We start from the raw sequence: 18542 nt of genomic DNA, 5'->3' as shown, positions 1-18542 counted from the left end.
CCATTCAATTCTTAAAAACTCATCCTGATACTAAGGTAAATTTTGCCCCTTCGTGTTTTTCTCCACCTTTGGTGGGAAAAGTACTATTTTGGGTTTTAAGACCTAGGGATCAAATCCCGCCCTTGCCCCTTAGGAGAAAGACATTACCTCTAAGTCTCCGTTTCCCCACCTGTAAAATGGGGAATGACCCAGAGGGATTTTTATAAAAGGAGTAGTGTTATCTGAAAAGGATTCAGCATATTCTTCCCTTGGAAGGCTTTCTATAGCTATGGCATCAAAGGCTCAGTTAGCAGCGATGAGTCTTGATGTTTTCATCTGTGCTTCAACTCAGTAATCATCATTAGGTGCTTTGTGTCAGGGCCATGGTATGGTTCAGCCTGGCTTTAAGCTTCATTTTATCTCCAAGGCAGGCAATTTTCTTTAGGGCATCTGTTGACACATGAGAGCCCACTGATGGCACATCACTGAGATGTACTAAACAGGCGAGCACACGAGAAAAGTAAATCCCATGGAGGTGATCTTCTTCCCTTAGTCCCTCTATAGCAGTTATAACCTCCCAGAGCCAGACTGCCTGGGTTCAAATCCCAGCTCTGTCATTTACTAGTTGTGTGTCCTAGGCCAACTAGGCAGCTCCAACACCGTAGTCATCAGAGATGTAGTTCACAATATTATTTCTTATAGTGGATCCCTCTTTCTCATAATCCTGGTTTCTTTACGTTCTCTGAACTTCAACTGCCTTGTTTATAGAATAAATGTAACAGTACCTACTTCATAGGGTAGTTTTGAGGATTAAATGAGTTAATTCATGTAAATGGCTTACAACACTGCTGGGCACACATTAGGTATATTAAACCAAAAGTCAAACATGCTTGAATTCAAATTCCAGCTCTGCCTCTGAGTAATTGTATGCTCTTATTATTTTTATTGGCTTTCCAAGTACCAAATATGATCAAGACTGGCCACAGATTCAGATTTGCCAAGCATTATTAATTAAACCCATTCAACAACACTTAAGGTATAATTACCTCTGTTTTACAGATGAAAAAACTGAGGCACAGAGAGAAATTTGAAGGTTCTTTTCCATATGGTATAGCTCAGGCCTTTGGAATCATCTTGGATTTGAACGAGTAAAGGTATTATTACACTTTTCCTACCAGTGACTTAACCTCTTAGTCTCACTTGGCTGTTGCAAGGATAAAGTGACAGGTAAAGAACATAGCACAGGCCTTCATGTGGTTCACATCTCTGGAGCCTTTACTGTTCTTAGACTCCTGCTGCACCTTCAGCTCACACGCAGCTCCAACGCTAGAGTCATCAGAGTAGTGGGAAATGACTTTGTTTCTTACACTAGGTCCCTCTTTCCCATAATCCTGGTTTCTTTTGTAAAATATGGCCCTTCTCTCATATTTTTGTTCTAAGGATAACGGCAGGCAAGATCAAGAATTTCCCTGAGGGATGAAAGTGATTCATTCTTCAGCTGTTCATTCAGTCCTTGGCCAGCTATTGCCTGAGTTAAGGAAGGAGACTCTCAGCAAGATTACGAAAGTCTAGGGCCCTTCAGGAACTGTCGGTGGTGAAAAAGTACAGCTGTGAAAGCTGCTTTGGAGTTGGCCCTGGCAAACAGACTATTGCTTTAAGAAATAAGATTATGGCTCCAATAACTGGTTCTTTGGAAGGGGCTAGAAAATTGGATCTTTTTGTTTCACACCCGAAGAATGTTAGGCCTGCGGTATAAATGTTGAACCTATAGCCACACAGATTTCTTTAAGGACCAGGAACTAGAACAGCTTGGTGTCTCAACTTTACTGGGGGCAAGGCTAGGGAGGTAGGGGGTGGGGGATGGGACAGACTTGAAGGTTTTTGTTTTCTTAATGCACAATAATTTATCCAATGTTTGATACCAGATAAGACTATAAGGGTCACATGTTCTTCCTTATGCCTATATACCATGTCCGGGTGAAATGCTCCAGGCTTCTGGCTCACTCTGACCCCAAGAAGGGCCTTCTAGGCCACGGCTGTAAAGACTACTTGTGACTCAGCGCCTTGCGGGTTTGGGCATTATGTAAACTTTTACAGACTTGCTGAAGGGGATGGTGCCCTCGATGCTGGTTTCCACCTGGGATGACATCTCACCACCCTCAATCCAGGGGGATTTTGGAATGCGTGAACTGGAGTTGTAGGCCAGCAGCAGTCTCACTTCCACCTGGCACGGTTCTAGAAAAAAAAGACAAAAATCCTCTGATGGGGCAACGCCTAGGAATTGGGATGAAATGTCAAGTAAAAGCAACATCAAAGATAGAAGCAGTAGGGTTTCAAGAACATTTCTTCATCTGTCTGCGTCCCTCCTTTCCCCCATCAGCATACAAAAACACTTTTCCAGCCTGAATATTGTGAGGCTGTTCCTAAGCCTGCACATGTACTGCTGCTTCTCTGCCACTGCTACCTCCTCCTCCGGTCTCTTGGGCTCCCCGCAGCTCAGAGCCATGCTGCTGAGATGTTCAGAGAGCAAGCTAAAAAGGCCTCTTCCACAGAGGCCTTCCAGCCTCAAGACAGAGGGTCACAAAGTACATGCATGTGGCTAATTCTTGTACCCAGATAATCATGCCTTTCTGCACAGCTGATCTCAGGCCTGAGGGCTACATGCACAGTGGACTCTACTGCATTAGCGGAGAGGAAGCCTTTCATTAAGGAAATAGTTCGGACAGAAAACTCTCACTACTGAACAGGAATATATTTCAGGGACCTAAAATCACGTCACTGAACCTTCCGTTCTTTCATGACATGACATTACAATACTGATCTGGTGTCTTCATGTGGCAGGCCCCAGCAAAAATAAATGAGACCTCCCTCAAATTGCTGTTTGGCTGAGGAGGCAGACAGTTGCACTGGAGCACAGTGCACACTCGAGTCCGTAAGAAGTACTGAGGAGGGAGCTCAGGAATGCTTTGGAATGGAACACCTGCTCTGTGCCAAGCCCATAACTCCAAGAGTTCTTACCCTGCCACACCATGAAAGAAAGACTGTCACAATCCCAAAAAAGTCCCAAGACTCTGAGAGGTTCTAAGTGACTACCCAAATCCACACCAGTGGCAGAATTTGAGCTTAGTTCATAAATTGAAGCAACTAATCTTTCTATTCACCATGTGGCTTCCATAAAGAAGGGGGAGAGGATTTCAGAAAAACCTAAGGGCAAGTGCAGAGGCCAAGAACACCGCTAGCTTGGGTGTCCTCCTTGATTTTGTGTGACTGGGTAATCTCATGAAAGGTGTAAGTATTAAAGATAAGCCCAAGGCTAAGAGGTTTACAGGGCAGGAATGAGGGCTGGATGGATCTAAATGAACAAGGGCAGAGGTCCCAGGACTTCTCAATGCCTCCCCAGATGTGTTCCTGGTTACTTCCAGACTTCTCCCTAGGGATCAGAATACAGACTAGATTGCTGTCCTCCAGGAAGGGAAAGGCTGGCAGGCAACCAGAGCAACCTAGCCAACCCCAGAGAGCAACCAACCTCAGCATCACCTTTTCACATGGGGCCTTTTACCAGCCTGGAGTGTATCTGTAATGAAACTAGCACTGCTTTCTGGTACTAGGCTCCAGTATCAGCTCTCCCACTACGCTCTCCTTTCTTGTCCTAGATGGCTATTGCCAACCCCTAAACCACAATCTAGCCCTGGCTCTCACAGCACTTTCAGGAGCCAAATACTGGTAAGGTCAGAGGACTAAACCCAGGTCAGAGGACTAAACTCCATCTGGTCATTATGCCTTTTCTCACCAGCACGTGGGAAGAGTGGCAATTCAAGCCACTGCCAGCAGCGGAAGGGAGCAGGGAGAAGAAACAAGAGGGAAAAGACAGTGGGAAAAAGAGACAAAAGATCATCTGGGACAAATCATGCAACCTATTTATCATGCTTGGAAGAATATGTCTTTATGAGGTATATATTATTACTCCAATCTTAAAGCAAAATGAGATAGAGAGGTTAAATAACTGTCTCAGGATCACACAGCAAGTAAGGCAGAATTTGGAAACTCGTCTATGCAACTCAAACCTTGTGATCTGGCAGCATTCTGTCTCCCAAAGGAGAGGCCCTTGGTAGGGAGCTGAGGGACTAGATGGAGGACCCCTTACCAATACCAGGCACCATCTCCTGGATTAGGAGAAAGAGGTGCTGGCACCTTCAGAATGAGAACACATTTTCACTTTAGTGTCCCAGGTCAGATGGGAGGATGGTACAGTGAAAAAAACAAGGGATTTAGGAGTTAGGAAATCTGTGTGCCAGCCTCAGTGCCATTACTATTCAGCTACATGGGCCTTCACTTATGCATCTACAAAATTAAGAGCAGAATACTAATTCCCACCACAAAGTTGTCTAAGAATTAAATGAATTTTCATTGCAAATTTAAAATCCTATATTCAGTTTTCATTATTTGTTGAGCACCTACTCCATGTCAGGCACTAGGGACACAGAGGTTAAAGATGACGAGCAAGTTCCCTGTTCTCAAGGAGCCTACATTCTAATCGGAGAGAAGGTCAATAAACAAATGAGAAAACATCTGACACTAATAAGTGCTGAGCAGAGAATTAAAATAGATGTTTGTAATTGTGACTAGGTAGCAACCTCTCAGAGGAGGTGATCCTGGATGAATTACAATTCTTCAGGCTCAGGACAGCCCGAATTGTAGGCCTGGTTCAGGCAATGACCTGCTGTGTGACCAGGGGCAAGTCAAGATGCCCCTCAAAACCTACCTTTCAAGCTCTTCTGAGCTCTAACATGTTGTTTTGCTTCCCTCAGTCTTAACCCTGTAAAACAACGCTGTCCCACAGCATTTCTTTCCCCATATCTAGGATCCCTTCACCACAAGAGATTAAAACAAGGAACTCTACGTTTCTGTGGACTTGCACTGTGGCAAACAGTGCAGAACATTCCAGGCAGCAAGGATGTGGATTGAGGGACACTCAGGGAGGCAGATTCTCTGTACAAACATTGCTGGATCTGCTCCCTCAATTTTGCCAGGCCCGCTGGACCCCCGAAGGGGCTGCCCTGACACTCAACAGCACCACTTCCTCTTTGTGAAAACTTTATAAAGTCATCTATACCTGCCTAACACCCTTGACAGAGGAAAACCATTAATAATGGCAATAAACAGTTACTCATGTATTCAAAAATACAGTGAAATAAAATTCCAGAAGGCGTCCACCTATTTCTAAAAGAAACCAGATCTGGTGGTATTGAACACCTTCTCCAGTAACAACCATGCTTCTGAATCACCTTCAATGACTTAGGCAACACCACTGAGGCCAATTCTCTCCCACATTTTAGGTTCTGCAGACTGAGTCTTTTTCAGTTTCCAAAGCAGCCTTACAGGCTTTGGAAGTGTAATGTCATTGCACTTGTATTCTCTCGTTTTATTCTTTACAAATGAAAGAAAAATACTTATGTAACCTCCATGTCTTTTCTCAAATTATCAAGGTTCTTCTCAGTTGCTGTATGGGAGGGTAAAATAGGAATAGATCACCTTACTTTGCATTATCGCACAAACCAGCCCATGTGGGAAGGGAAGGCAAGAACAGTTGTCATTTTACTTGTTCTGGGGGAATGAACTGTATTGTTCATATACAAAAAAGAGTGATTTTAAATTTCTGGTAAGAAATATAAAACTTTAATTTCCAGACAGAATAGTCCTCAGAATTAAGTAGTAAAGAACTGTTATCTTAATTTGAAAGGTAAAGAAACAGATTCAGAAGGGAGAGTAGCTTGTCCAAGTGTACACAGCAAGTCAGTGGCAGTGTTAGGATAAGAAAATAGTCTCCTGGTGTCCAGCCCACAGTTCTTTCAATGAGACTCCATTCTACTGCTTTCAGGCTCCTTAAGAAATCAAGTTCAACCCTCAGCAGGCCTGGTTCAATCACGTATTTTTCAAACTACAAAAAAAAAAAAAAGCCTTGGCCCACTGACTCTTTACCTGTCCAGGCAGTGTGGGAGAGGTACACCTGAGTGATAAGCCGGTGCCGCCCTGGGCCGGGATTCCGAAAGTCTGCCGGCTTAGGGTGGATCATCTGAGCTTGGCCATCTGGATATGAGACCTAAGAGGTGACAGAAATGAGAAAAAGAGGCAGAAGAGCCATGAGCTTTTAACAGAATTGCTGGTGACATCTGCTGTGAACCCCAAAACAGGAGGAAAAGAAGACACTACCCTTCATACAAAACTGCTCCTGGAGGGGAGGACAACACTGTCGAAATATCTCTACCCCCTCCCCAGTACAAAGCAGTATGTGATAAATGTTTCCTGAATTCATGGTGAATGAGGGACAGGAATAAAGTGCCTCTGTTAAGTACATGGATAGGTTAAAATATTAATCTTGATGTGAAAAGCCTTCTCAGACACCCCCATCAGGATGACTCTCCTTCCTCTGGCTCCAAATCATATCATGGCCCAGGATCCATCACCAACTACCAAGGATTAAGAATAATTCTGTAACTCTCCACCAGATCATAAGCAGCTAGGAAGCTGTTTATCTGTCTCTTTCTACAGAGACAGTGCTCAGTGCTCAAATCACTGGCCAGTTCTTCACATCTTACAAGCTGCCAAAGAGCTCTCCTCAACACCCAGGGGGACCTCACAGCTATCTGTGTAGAGGGCCTATTATTATACACTGCACACTGTACAAATGAGCTAAATGAACAAATGACGCATATCCTACAAACACATAGGTCCTGGGCTATGGGAATACACTGGTAGGGGTAAAGTAGGGACCACACAGGTCTTTCAACTTTGAAACTCTGGGGAGGCATGTCTCAGCCCACCTGCCCCATAATCTCATCTGTCCGGAAGTGTTGGGGCATGGTAGCTGAACTGGACAATGCTTTCCTACTGTCAGAGCTGTCCCTGACTAAGCAGCGAGTTCCCCATCTCCCAGCCTGCAGAGGTATCTAAACAGTCTGGCCATGCATGTAGTAGAGCTACTCTGAAGGTGATCTTTCAGTAGAGTGTAGCAGGTGATCCTTAAATAATCTATACCTGCAATCTCATTTCTGCTCAATTGGTCAGCGAACTTTTTCCAGGGACAATGTGAAACAGGGGTTCTCAACCCGGGCTGCACATTAGAATCACCTATGAGCTCTTAAATAAAAAATACTGGTAGTCATGGGCCCTACTCTCAGGATTCTGATTTAACTGGTGTAGGCTGAGGCCCTGTGCATCAGTACTTTTTAACACTTTCTGTATAATTCTAAAGTGCAGCTAGGGTGGAGAACCACTAACTTTGGGGCTGAGAAATAAAACATTGCCCACCACATCAGTAAACAAAGGATTTTGGGCCACCAGCAACCGCAGCCGCCCTCCAGCAGTGAGCCCTGAGGGAACTGAGGAAGGAAACAAGGAATGACCGCAGTCATTAGACTGCAGCCACCCCAAATGGTGCAGCTTGAGGAAACTCGGGGAAGAGGAAACACAGGATACTGGCCCCAGAGAGATGAGGTGCATATCAAAGGAATGATTTCAATGAGTCCAGACTCTTGCATCTTCCCTTATGTAGAAAAGTGCCAAATTCCTTAACTTGAGATATCTAGTTTTCTTTTATTAACAGTAGTCTTTTGTTCCGGCTACCTGGTGGTGTTGCAAAAACTCCTATATATCCTGGTTTCCCCCTTCCTCTTCGGAACAGTTTTCTCAGCATTTATCTGAGATGCTGTCTCCCAGGCTTGCGACAATCTATACCTGCAATCTAAGAACGTCTGCCAAAAAAAACATAACTCTCAAATTCTACGTTGTGCATTTTTTTTCGGTAGACAGGGGAAAACAAACCAACAAACAAAAAACTGCCGTCCAATAAAACTGCAGCTCAGAGTTAGTTCTCTGTAGGTCTCATGATTTCTAATAATTCCTGCTGGGAAGCCAGAAGATTTTTTTCCTCTGCTGTCACCATAGGTAAATATTAATCGTCTTCAGGGCCTAATTCATCCTGACTCTCTTCCAGGAAGCCGACCCTGCCTGCTCCAGGCTATTTTTCTGTACTTACTGCAGGTGCTTGCATCCCTAACTTTTATTCATATTCCTTCTGCTTGGAATACCTCTATCCTTTGCTCTTAATCATCTTTTATCTCATCCATGTAACAGTATCTCCACAAAGTCTTTCTCTTCCTTAGTCACACTCTACAAATTAAGGGCTTCTCCATAGTATTCTTTATAATTTATATATATATATGTATATATATATATATATACATAATATATATTATATATATACATACATAATATACACATATTATATATTATATATTATATAATATATATATTATTATATACATATATATGTATATGTATATATGTGTATATATATATATACATATGTATATATGTGTGTTTGTGTGTGTGTGTGTGTGTGTGTGTATATATATATATATATATATATATATTTAAAGTATATTGCAGAATGTTTTTATAGTAGCCAAAACTGGAAATAACCCTGTAGGGGAGAAAAATTAATTTCCCCTCTACCCTTCTAGGTTCTTGGCTGAGACCCTGCTATAATAAAAGGCAGATTAACAGGAGAAAAACAAATAGAAGTTAATAACAAATATGTCTCCTCTATATAAGGAAGAGACCTAGGAAAACTGAGTAACTCCCTGAAACTAACCAAGCCATCACCTTAAATACCATATTCAGCTAAAAACAAAAGAAAGATGTTGAAGAGGAAGGGAGCCTGTTATGGGAGGTTATCAGGTAAAACACAATAATCAAGGGTACGAGTGTTATGCAAATTTAAGTTGGCATAGTTTTCACTGATGAATTTCTAGAGATTTAGTCTTGCTTCCCTTTCTGGTACCGAGAGGGGGATACCTTACAAATGGAGATTTCCCTTATAAATGTAAATTTCCCTCACAAAAGGGCAATTCTACTCTGTTTCCAGTCTACAGCCTCTCAAAAATAATCATCCCAAAATAATCCTTAGGCCAAAAAGGCTTATTTTGGGGTGGCGTATTATGTTCCCCTTCATTCCTGCCTTTGAAACTTCTAAGAAGCTTCACAATCCAGAAGCTAAGTCGGTAGATCGGTCCATTATCTCACTGAACCAGTCTCTTAGTCTTTCTTTTTTTTTTTTTTTTTTAATCTTTATTTTCTTTATTTATTTCGTTGGTTGGTTGGTTGGTTGTGCTGGGTCTTAGTTGCGGCTCGCGGGCTCCTTAGTTGCCGTACGTGGGCTCCTTATGTAACAGAGAAGAGCCAAATCTGGCTACATGTTGGACCTGTTTCTTTTACTTTAACCTTTGCTTTCCTGCTGTTGTTCACTAAAAGGATACTGTCTATACATAACGGCCTGCCTCGGGGAACCCTGTCCCTCTGCCTGAATGTTAAACCAAAGTGCCTTTGTTGGGGGAAGCATCCTGACCCTGTCCACCTGTGGGTGGCTGCAAGAAAGAAGAAATTAACACATCCCCTCCCTGAGGCTAGCCATTCCAGGGGACATTTGCAAAACTTATGGCCTTTTTACTTTACTTCCTCACCTCCTCCCCCTCTCTGTTCTATAAAAGAAACTGGCATCCAAACCCAGATAAGATGGTTTTTCAGAGACACTAGTCTGCCATATTCTTGGTCTGCCGGCTTTCCGAATAAAGTCGTATTCCTTGTCTCAACACCTCATCTCCTGATTCACTGGCCTGTAGTGCAGTGAGCAGAGCGAGCTTGAACTCAGTAACACTTAGTTGCGGCAGGCGGGCTCCTTGATTGCGGCAAGCGGCTCCCTAGTTGAGGCACGTGAACTCTTAGTTGCGGCATGCATGTGGGATCTAGTTCCCTGACCAGGGATCAAATGCGGGCTCCCTGCATTGGGAGCGCGGAGTCTTATCCACTGCACCACCAGGGAAGTCCCAGTCTCTTAGTCTTGAGAATAGGTCAGGTTATTTAAAAAGTTAGGTCTCATTTCAGGAGGCAGTGTTGCAAGTGGCTCCCAAAGTTAGATCTATGTTGTGTGAGCAATCAGGATTTAATAAGAGGCCATAACATCCTTAATTCATCCTGTGCCTGTTGGAACTGATGACTGAACTTCTGTTTTACAACTGCCTGTCCATTTGTCTGTCTCTCACTGAAACTAAGCATCCTCAGGGCACGAATTCTGACATGCTTGCCTAGCACTTAGCACGTGCAATAGAGTAAGCGTGGATGGATGGAAGGGAGGGAGGGAGGGAGGGAGGGAGGGGGTGTAAATGGGTAGGACTCTTAGTGGGGCTTAACTACTGACTGTTAAATTGCTTAGTGCCTATACTGCACCTCTCCTGTCTCTCTAGTACATCTATCTAACTTGGAAAGAATACTCCCTAGTGACTACTTTTTCCCACCCATAAACTGTATTCACCAAGCTGACCCACCTACAACTGGAAAAGGACTTATTACAGTTTGCTTATAGCCCTGAAAATACCAAGTCTTAACTTCACATTATAAGAATAGAAGCGGCCCTGTCATTTAGTGAACCCTTACTGGGGACCAGGAACTTTATACACATCACTTCATTTCAATGTCAACTATTCCTATTTGTCAGTTGCAGAATCTAAGGTTCAGAGTTTAAAGTAACTTCCTCCAGACCATACTCAGCAGTAGAGCTGGGATTCACGCCCAGGCTCTTGTCCATAAAAACTTATCTCTTCTCTCTCCCCAGTTTCTGTCCCTCAGGTAGAGATTACAGGGGTGCTAAAGTTAAAAGTTCCAACACAAAGTCAGTTTAGAAGCTCCATGGGAACCAAAACCTGACAGACCTGGACCTTCACAGTGCTCTGAGGATCCTGAACATGTTCCAGGGTTGCATCGACATCCAGGGCCACCACCAACCCAGAGGTAAACCGCAAAGGGTTGTCTGACTCGCCCGCTGGCTCAATAATGGTGGCTGAGGCTTTGTGGATCTGTAAGCAAGAAGAAAATATGATTCTAAAGCCAGGTCATCTCTGGGTAACAAAACATGGTCCTTGCCTTTCTGTCTCCTTATCTAATGGGTGGACACATGTTAGTCAATCAGAGGAAAGGCCCTAACCCAGCTCCTCCACTGGTCAAAGAAGATCACCAAGATGAGCAGTTTTGGATGCTCTCTGGATGGATTTCGCCTGAAGGGGTATGACACAGACACTGACCTGCTCTGGAAGGGGGAGGTGTAGGAAGGTACTCTGCCGCAGCATGGTATGTAGAATTTTGACCACTTCTGCAGGTTTGGATGTCGTAAGTCGGGGCATGAGGTCAAGAAGTTTGTCCACAAAGCTGTCCTGCAGGTGGGGCAAATCAGCGATGAAACACCTGAAGGAACAAACAGAAGCAACTATGCATTCATTCACCACAGGCTGAGCCCCAAACTTCTGCCAAGCCCTGAGGTAGGAAAAGTGATGAACTGGAGGAGTTCATGGTTACCGAGGAAAGCCATGCACCTATGTAATTATGCTGTAGTGACATGACCATCATAATAGCCTTGCTTATTAAATACCTATATATGCCAGGCATCCTCTTAAGTGTTTTACACTACCTTATTTAATCCTCCCAGTAGTCCTGTGCATTGTTAGAATTATTATTGTCATATTACAGATTCATTAGTTAATATAACAAATATGTCTTTAGGTCTTACCAAGTACTATTCTAGACACTGAGCAAAAGAGAAGAAAAAGCCTGTCTTAATGGAGCATCACTGATAGGAACATTGAGATTCAGAGAGGATAATGTTGTACTGAGGCTTAAAAAAAGTTAAGTAACTTACTCTCAGCTCTGAATGATTCCACAGTACTCTGCTTTGTAGAAGGAGATAGTCAAAAAATATTTCACTGAGGGGTGTTATCAGTATAGGGACTCAGAGGCTGAATTAAGAAAGAATGTGCAGCCCTTAACAACAGATCCTCATCTGTGGCAAATCAGAGCTGTCATCTTTCCAAAAATCTCTCCAACCCAACTGTGCAAAAACAAGACTCTCCACCTTAAAGAATCTAAAACCATGTCTAACTAAATCAGTTTGCTGTACACCAGAAACATATACAACATTGTAAACCAACTATACTTCAATTAAAAAAAAAAATCTAAAACCAAAAGTAAGGCATGGGCTTCGTAGAGATTTGAAGTCAGGATCTAAAGAGTCAAGCTAGATTGTATCATTTACTAGAGAGCAGCTCCTATTGGTGAAGAGTAGTATTGCAACTCAGCCCTATAGGAAGCCATCATCACCCAAATGAAAACAGCCTGAAAAGTATAGAGTCATACAAACCTGTAGGGCCAGGTTTGGTAAAGTTCATGGGGGTAGAAGCAAGGAGTGAAAAAATGAAATATTAGACTTAATAAATATTAGATTTTAAAATCCTATAAATGCCTTCTTCCCTGTATTGTATCGCCAGCATACCACAGGTCACAGTCAAGGTCACTACCTCGACCCCCACTGTTTCACCAAGCCTTCCACTCATTGACTGCATATGTTTTAGCTGATTTACTTCATAATGAATCCTGAGAAAACATATCTATGCTACAAAATAAAAGCTACCTATAGAATGATGGAACAATTTTTGTAGATTAGACAGAAATATGCAAGTTTAAGAACCATGGTGAAGAAAAAGAGACAAGCTGTGATTTTTCAACAAGAGTTTGAGTTTTCTCACATAATATTTGTCTTTTTCTGGCCCAGCTGAGTGCTGAATCAAAAACATTCCTAATGTTTTTATTATTATGTTGTATGTTTAGCTAACCTAAGAAGTTTATATACCAGTAAAGAAAATACAGTTATCTCTCAGTATCTGTGGTGGATTGGTTCCAGGACCCCTTGCAAATACCAAAATCCACGGATGCTCAAGTCCTTTACATAAAATGGAATAATACAGTCAAACCCTCCGTATCCATGAATGCAGAACCCATGGATACTGAGAGCCACCTGTATACAAATTAGGGCACACTGCATGTATCATAATAGCTTGGCTACATGGGCTAAACCAAAGATTCTGGCTTGTGATTGCTCTTGTTTCCCTGTAAGTACAATCTTTACATAACCAAGATTTAATAAGCTAGAAGGTGATGAAATACTTACCTCTGAAAAAAGTCCACTTCCTGTAAAAATTTTTCACACATCCCAAATAAGGGGTCAACTCTGTAGAAAAGAAAAAACAACAAAACAAACAAAAACCCATGTAATTTGCTTGTGAAATCTGAGAACTGAGGAGTAAAGACCAAAGTTCCAGAAACCTGAGCCCACAAGAAAAGACGATGAGCATATTATACTATAAAAATTATCCGTAAGAGAAACAGAGGACTCCTAATGGACCTAGGGGGAAATATTTGCCAGGATCCCAAGACCTAATTAAAACACTGCAGTGCCCATTAGGCTCAATGTACATTCAAATTCAAAGACTATCACAGGCCACACTTGGCACCAGATTCAGTAAGGATATAGGACAGAAGCACAGCTTACAGGCAGTGCAATGTCATATTCCTCCTCTGCAGGAGTCCTTGGCAGCAGCCCATTCAACCATCTACATAGCTGTCTGGGAGCTCTGACCTTGCCACTGACAGCTCAGGTTCAAGGAGATGAGATCTACATCAGGTTAATGTGGAGACCATCTTCACTTAGAAGCCTCATGCTCCATAGGTGCTAGTATCTCTTGAAGTAATCCAAAGGCATACCTTCCAGGGTCCCCACAGGGATATGCTCAGTTACAAGAATCACTGCATTCAATGAAGCCCAAAGCTATGGTGTCTGCATTAGGTAATTATAGTTCACTGATAGTTCCTTCTAGTGTACATGTAATTTTCTCAGAGATCATTTTTACCATAGCAGTGTCACCTAGTAATAGAGTTGATGCGATCAGCTTACCAGGGAATAGATCTGGAAACCAAAGGTCAAATTTTCATGCAGAAGGGGAAAAAGTTTTGTTACTACTTTGCACACAGACACAGACTATATGCTTTCTTCTCTATCTTGGCTTCTTTGGTCAAGTAGTACTTAGAGTATTTCATTTCTGTAAAAACTTAAATGTATACCTAGATAAGCCAGGCAACATGCCAGGCCAATATAACTTACTAATCACACAACAGATTTTTCCTTTGATCTTTGTGCATTTTATTTATTATAATTTCTGCAGGGAATGTTCCACTCTTTTTCATTAATATATTATTAATTGAAGGAGTAAAGTTCCAGTGAAGAAAAAACAAATACTCTTTCCTTATATAAAAACATGTAAGAGAATGGTATCAAGGTTCTTAATAACCGAGTCAAGTTTTTCTACTAAACCGTAAGCTCCATGAGAGTAGGGACTTTGTATCATTCATCATGTATTTCCTGACACAAGCAGCTATGCAATAAATATTTGTTGAATGGATAAATGATAAATGGCAGATGGAAATGTACTCTACAACCAACATTAATTTGAATTATTTTCCTAAAAAGCAGGTAGCACTTGAAACTTTCTTAACTCTGACAAACTACTAGAAGTGGAACTGAAATTTGCTGGTGAGGTTAACCAACCAAAGACCACCTAGGATGAGAGGGCTGGAAGGGAGAACTCCAGCTAAGCAGAGACTGAAATGAAAGCAATTTGGCCAAGTAGCACCTTTTTTGGCTTGCTCACGTACAACCCACTTGGAGAATTTCCAAGCAGTAAAATACAAAAAGATTTGGGAACTCTTCCCCAACCCCCAAGCAGAGTAGGTAGCCTCACCTACATGGTACGTACATGAAGTAGGCCTCTAGCACTAAGAATCCCCACTTTCAATGTAAGAGTGAGGCCCACTAGGGGAAACCAAACATTGACCTGTAACTATCGGGGAAACCTATACCAGTTACCAATTTAAACTAGTCTAAACTTTCACTTATAAGTATTCAAAGACAATGAAAAATTATTAGATGTTATAAGGATGATAAGGAGCTGTAAAGGAGACCAAGCAGACCTCAGTGAGGTAATGTCAAGGGAAGAAAGCACAGAAAGCTTTTTTTAAAATTCTAATAAACAACCTGATTAAGATTTAAGAGGAGATTTGAAAGGATATCGCATTGATAAAGTGAGAAAAACTGCTACAAAAAAGGTACACAGAAGAAAGCACACTTGGAAATAATAATAATGAAATCAACTCAACAACTGAAGAACACTAGAATGAAAAATGATGAAAACTGAAATGGTAAATTAAAAGAGTACGTTGAGGAATTTACTCAGAATATAAAGTAGAAAAAGAAACTGAAATTGTGAGAGAAAAGATAAGATATAGGGAAAATAGATCCAGAAGATACAATATCTAGTATGGCAGACTGGAGTGGATGGAAGAAGTAGTAATTAAAGAAATAATAGAGGGAAAAAATCCCTGAGATAAAACAGAGCTGAGACTTCGAAGTCCCATTAAAAGTCAGTAAGAATAATGAAAGGAAACACATAACTAGACATATCCTGATGAAATTTCTGAATTCTAAAAAGAAAAAGAAAAGTTTACAGCTTTGAGCCATGAAAAATAAGCTAACTACAAAGGAAAGAGAACCAGACAGACATCAGACATCCTAACTGTAACATTAAATACTAAAAGGTAACATAGCAATATTAACAGAGTTCTGAAAGAATTCCAATTATGTATAAGAGCAAAAGAAAGGCAGTTTTAGATATGCGAAGTCTCAATGAGTATACTACTTATATACTTACTCTGAAAAACAATACTAGCGAATGTGTTCCAGTCAGATAAATGGTGAATTAGAACAAGGAATTTTAAAAGGCAATTGTGATACAAAAAGAACAGTGGTGGGTAAGCTGGAGCTAAATTATTTTGATAATGTACTTATAAAGAGTAATGCTATTTTAAGAAAGAATTCTTAAAATAAGAGATACGTTAAAAACCATAATCCAATATATTGTACAGCACAGGGAATTATAGCCATTATCTTATAATAACTTTTAATGGAGTATAACCTGTAAAAATACTGAATCACTATGCTGTACACCTGAAACTAATATTGTATATCAACTATACTTCAATTTTAAAAAAGAACAATCTGAGGGCTTCCCTGGTGGCGCAGTGGTTGAGAGTCCGCCTGCCGATGTAGGGGACACAGGTTCGCGCCCCGGTCCGGGAGGATCCCGCATGCCGTGGAGCGGCTGGGGCCATAAGCCATGGCCGCTGGGCCTGCGCGTCCGGGGCCTGTGCTCCGCGGTGGGAGGGGCCACAGCAGTGAGAGGCACGCGTACCACAAAAAAAAAAAAAGAACAATCTGAAACTAAATTCTAAATTATTTAACAGCATGAAACAATCAAATAAAAATACACTAAAACTTTCATTTTGATTAGATATGGTCCTGATAGAGATGATCATAAATTCTATTTTTTAATGCTGAAAAATATAAGGTCAATCTGTTTATTAAAAATGTAAGGGTAGGGATTCCCTGGTGGCGCAGTGGTTAAGAATCCGCCAGCCAGTGTAGGGGACACAGGTTCGAGCCCTGGTCCGGGAAGGTCCCACATGTCGTGAAGCAAGTACACCCGTGCGCCACAACTACTGAGCCTGTGCTCTAGAGCCCGTGCTCTGCAACAAAGAGAAGCCACTGCAATGAGAAGCCCGTGCACCGCAACGAAGAGTAGCCCTCGCTTGCTGCAAAAAGAAAGCCCGTGCACAGCAACAAGGACCCAACACAGCCAAAAATTAAAAAAAAATTATATATATATATATATATATATGAGTAAAAATACTATTTATACAACTAAAATGAGCTAACATTTGTCAAGTGTTTACTCTTAATGTGTCAGGCAGTATTTTAAGGGCTTTACATATAATAATTCAATAATCCTTACAATAACCCTATGACAGAGAGGCAAGTACTATTATTATCCCAGTTTAAACTATGGGAAATAAACTGAGACAGAAGTTCTTAAGTAACTTGTCCAAGGTCACTAAGTTTGCAAATGGTGGAGTCAAGATCTGAATCAAATCAATGAGGCACCCCAGCCCTCTTAATCATTATGTTCTACTGCCTCTCACTTGAATAGGTTAAAATTAGGGTACAGAACTTTCAAACCCCTGGAAGAAGAAAGAAACAAAACAATAAAAAATTTCCAGCAAAAATCAAGGAAAAAGAAAAAGAAGCAGGTATGCATACAAATGGAAAATATAAAATAATATAGCATGAGTAAACACCAAATATATTGGAATCTTTATACAATGACATGGAAATACGAAATATTGTTGGATGAAATGAAAATATGGCAGAACGGCCAAGTATATTATGATTCGATTTACGCTAATACACGCATTTATAATCTACACTTTTAGTCATTTGTTTTACAAGGGGTAGATTACCAGAGAACAGAATGTTCACTTAATCTGCAATATTTAAAGTTTTACAATAATCATACATAAACTGAAAAAGATATTTATTTTCTTTAAATAAAAATGCGTAGGGCTTCCCTGGTGGCGCAGTGGTTGAGAGTCCGCCTGCCGATGCAGGGGACACGGGTTCATGCCCCGGTCCAGGAAGATCCCACATGCCGCGGAGCGGCTGGGCCCATGAGCCATGGTCGCTGAGCCTGTGCGTCTGGAGCCTGTGCTCCGCAACGGGAGAGGCCACAACAGTAAGAGGCCCGCGTACCGCAAAAAAAAAAAAAAAAAGTGTAGATGCCAGCACAAGCACCTATCTTTTCTCAGCTGTGACTGGCACATAGCAGGAATTAAACATTTGTTAAATGAATGTATGGCTATCTCTAAGATTAAATTACTACCTGAGTTTATCAGGTCACTATCAAGATAAGCAAAGAAATAAAATAATACAATGTTCCTTTTAATGTATTTTTCAGTGCTTAACACTCACTTATTTCTCTACACTATTTTTAGGCTGACACAACTGGTGGACTGAGCATCAAATGTGTCTCCTGTCTGATGACGAGTTTCCTAAGTACTATATTACATTAAATCCGTGGTGCCATTATTCTTAAGATGCACCTTTATTTTATGAAACACCAAGAAACAAAAACACTTTCAAACTACGGCACACCATCAAAATATCTGATTTCAGAGAAGTAAAATTTTTAAATGTGCATTTTAGAATCAATGAAATATAGCAATTCTCATTATCAGAAAGTCTAACAGCTACAATTATAATGAGCTCTTACTATGTACTAAGTACCATGCTAAGTGCTTTTACATGTATTATCCCATTCATTTTTCACAGAAACACCATGAGATAGATGCTGTCATGGTTCTCATTTTACAAACAGGAAAACAAGGCACAGAGAGGCTAAAAAAAACCTGTCTGTAATCAAACAACAAGTAAGTAGAGAGTCAGGATTTGAACAAAGTAGTCTCACAGCACCATACATTCTCATAATTTGTCTTTACTGCCTAAGATAGAGCACTAGTCCCATCAGAAGAGAAAAAAAGTGGTTCTGGCACTATATTCTTAAAGAAATCTATCAAGGACTATACAGAATGCCTTGCTGCCAGATGAAGCCCTATGTTGTGTTGTAGGCAATGGAGAGCCACCAAAGGGTTTTTCCAGGGATCTAATCTGATCCAAGAATGTAACTTGGAATATCTGAAAAAATGAAGAGCTTGTATATCCCTTAGGTAGTCTTTCC

General features: G+C 41.2%; 1 protein-coding gene across 1 annotated transcript in view; it reads right to left on the bottom strand.

Annotated features, from left to right (window-relative positions):
* Positions 1 to 1878: 1878 nt before the first annotated feature.
* INTS4 (integrator complex subunit 4) overlaps positions 1879 to 18542 on the bottom strand; it is a 113212-nt gene continuing 96548 nt past the window's right edge. The window contains exons 19-23 of the mRNA XM_082844524.1: positions 13031 to 13090; positions 11115 to 11274; positions 10746 to 10889; positions 5959 to 6079; positions 1879 to 2214 (exon numbers count right to left, since the gene is read on the bottom strand). Of these exons, the coding sequence (XP_082700650.1) occupies positions 2036 to 2214; positions 5959 to 6079; positions 10746 to 10889; positions 11115 to 11274; positions 13031 to 13090 (664 nt within the window). The 3' untranslated portion in view covers positions 1879 to 2035. The remainder of the gene's footprint in view (positions 2215 to 5958; positions 6080 to 10745; positions 10890 to 11114; positions 11275 to 13030; positions 13091 to 18542) is intronic.

The sequence above is a fragment of the Leucopleurus acutus genome (genome assembly GCF_964270905.1).
Source record: "Leucopleurus acutus genome assembly, chromosome: 8".
Lineage (NCBI taxonomy): Eukaryota > Metazoa > Chordata > Mammalia > Artiodactyla > Delphinidae > Leucopleurus > Leucopleurus acutus.
Note: the sequence above shows the minus strand (reverse complement) of the source record. Positions and strands in the feature narration are given on the sequence as shown.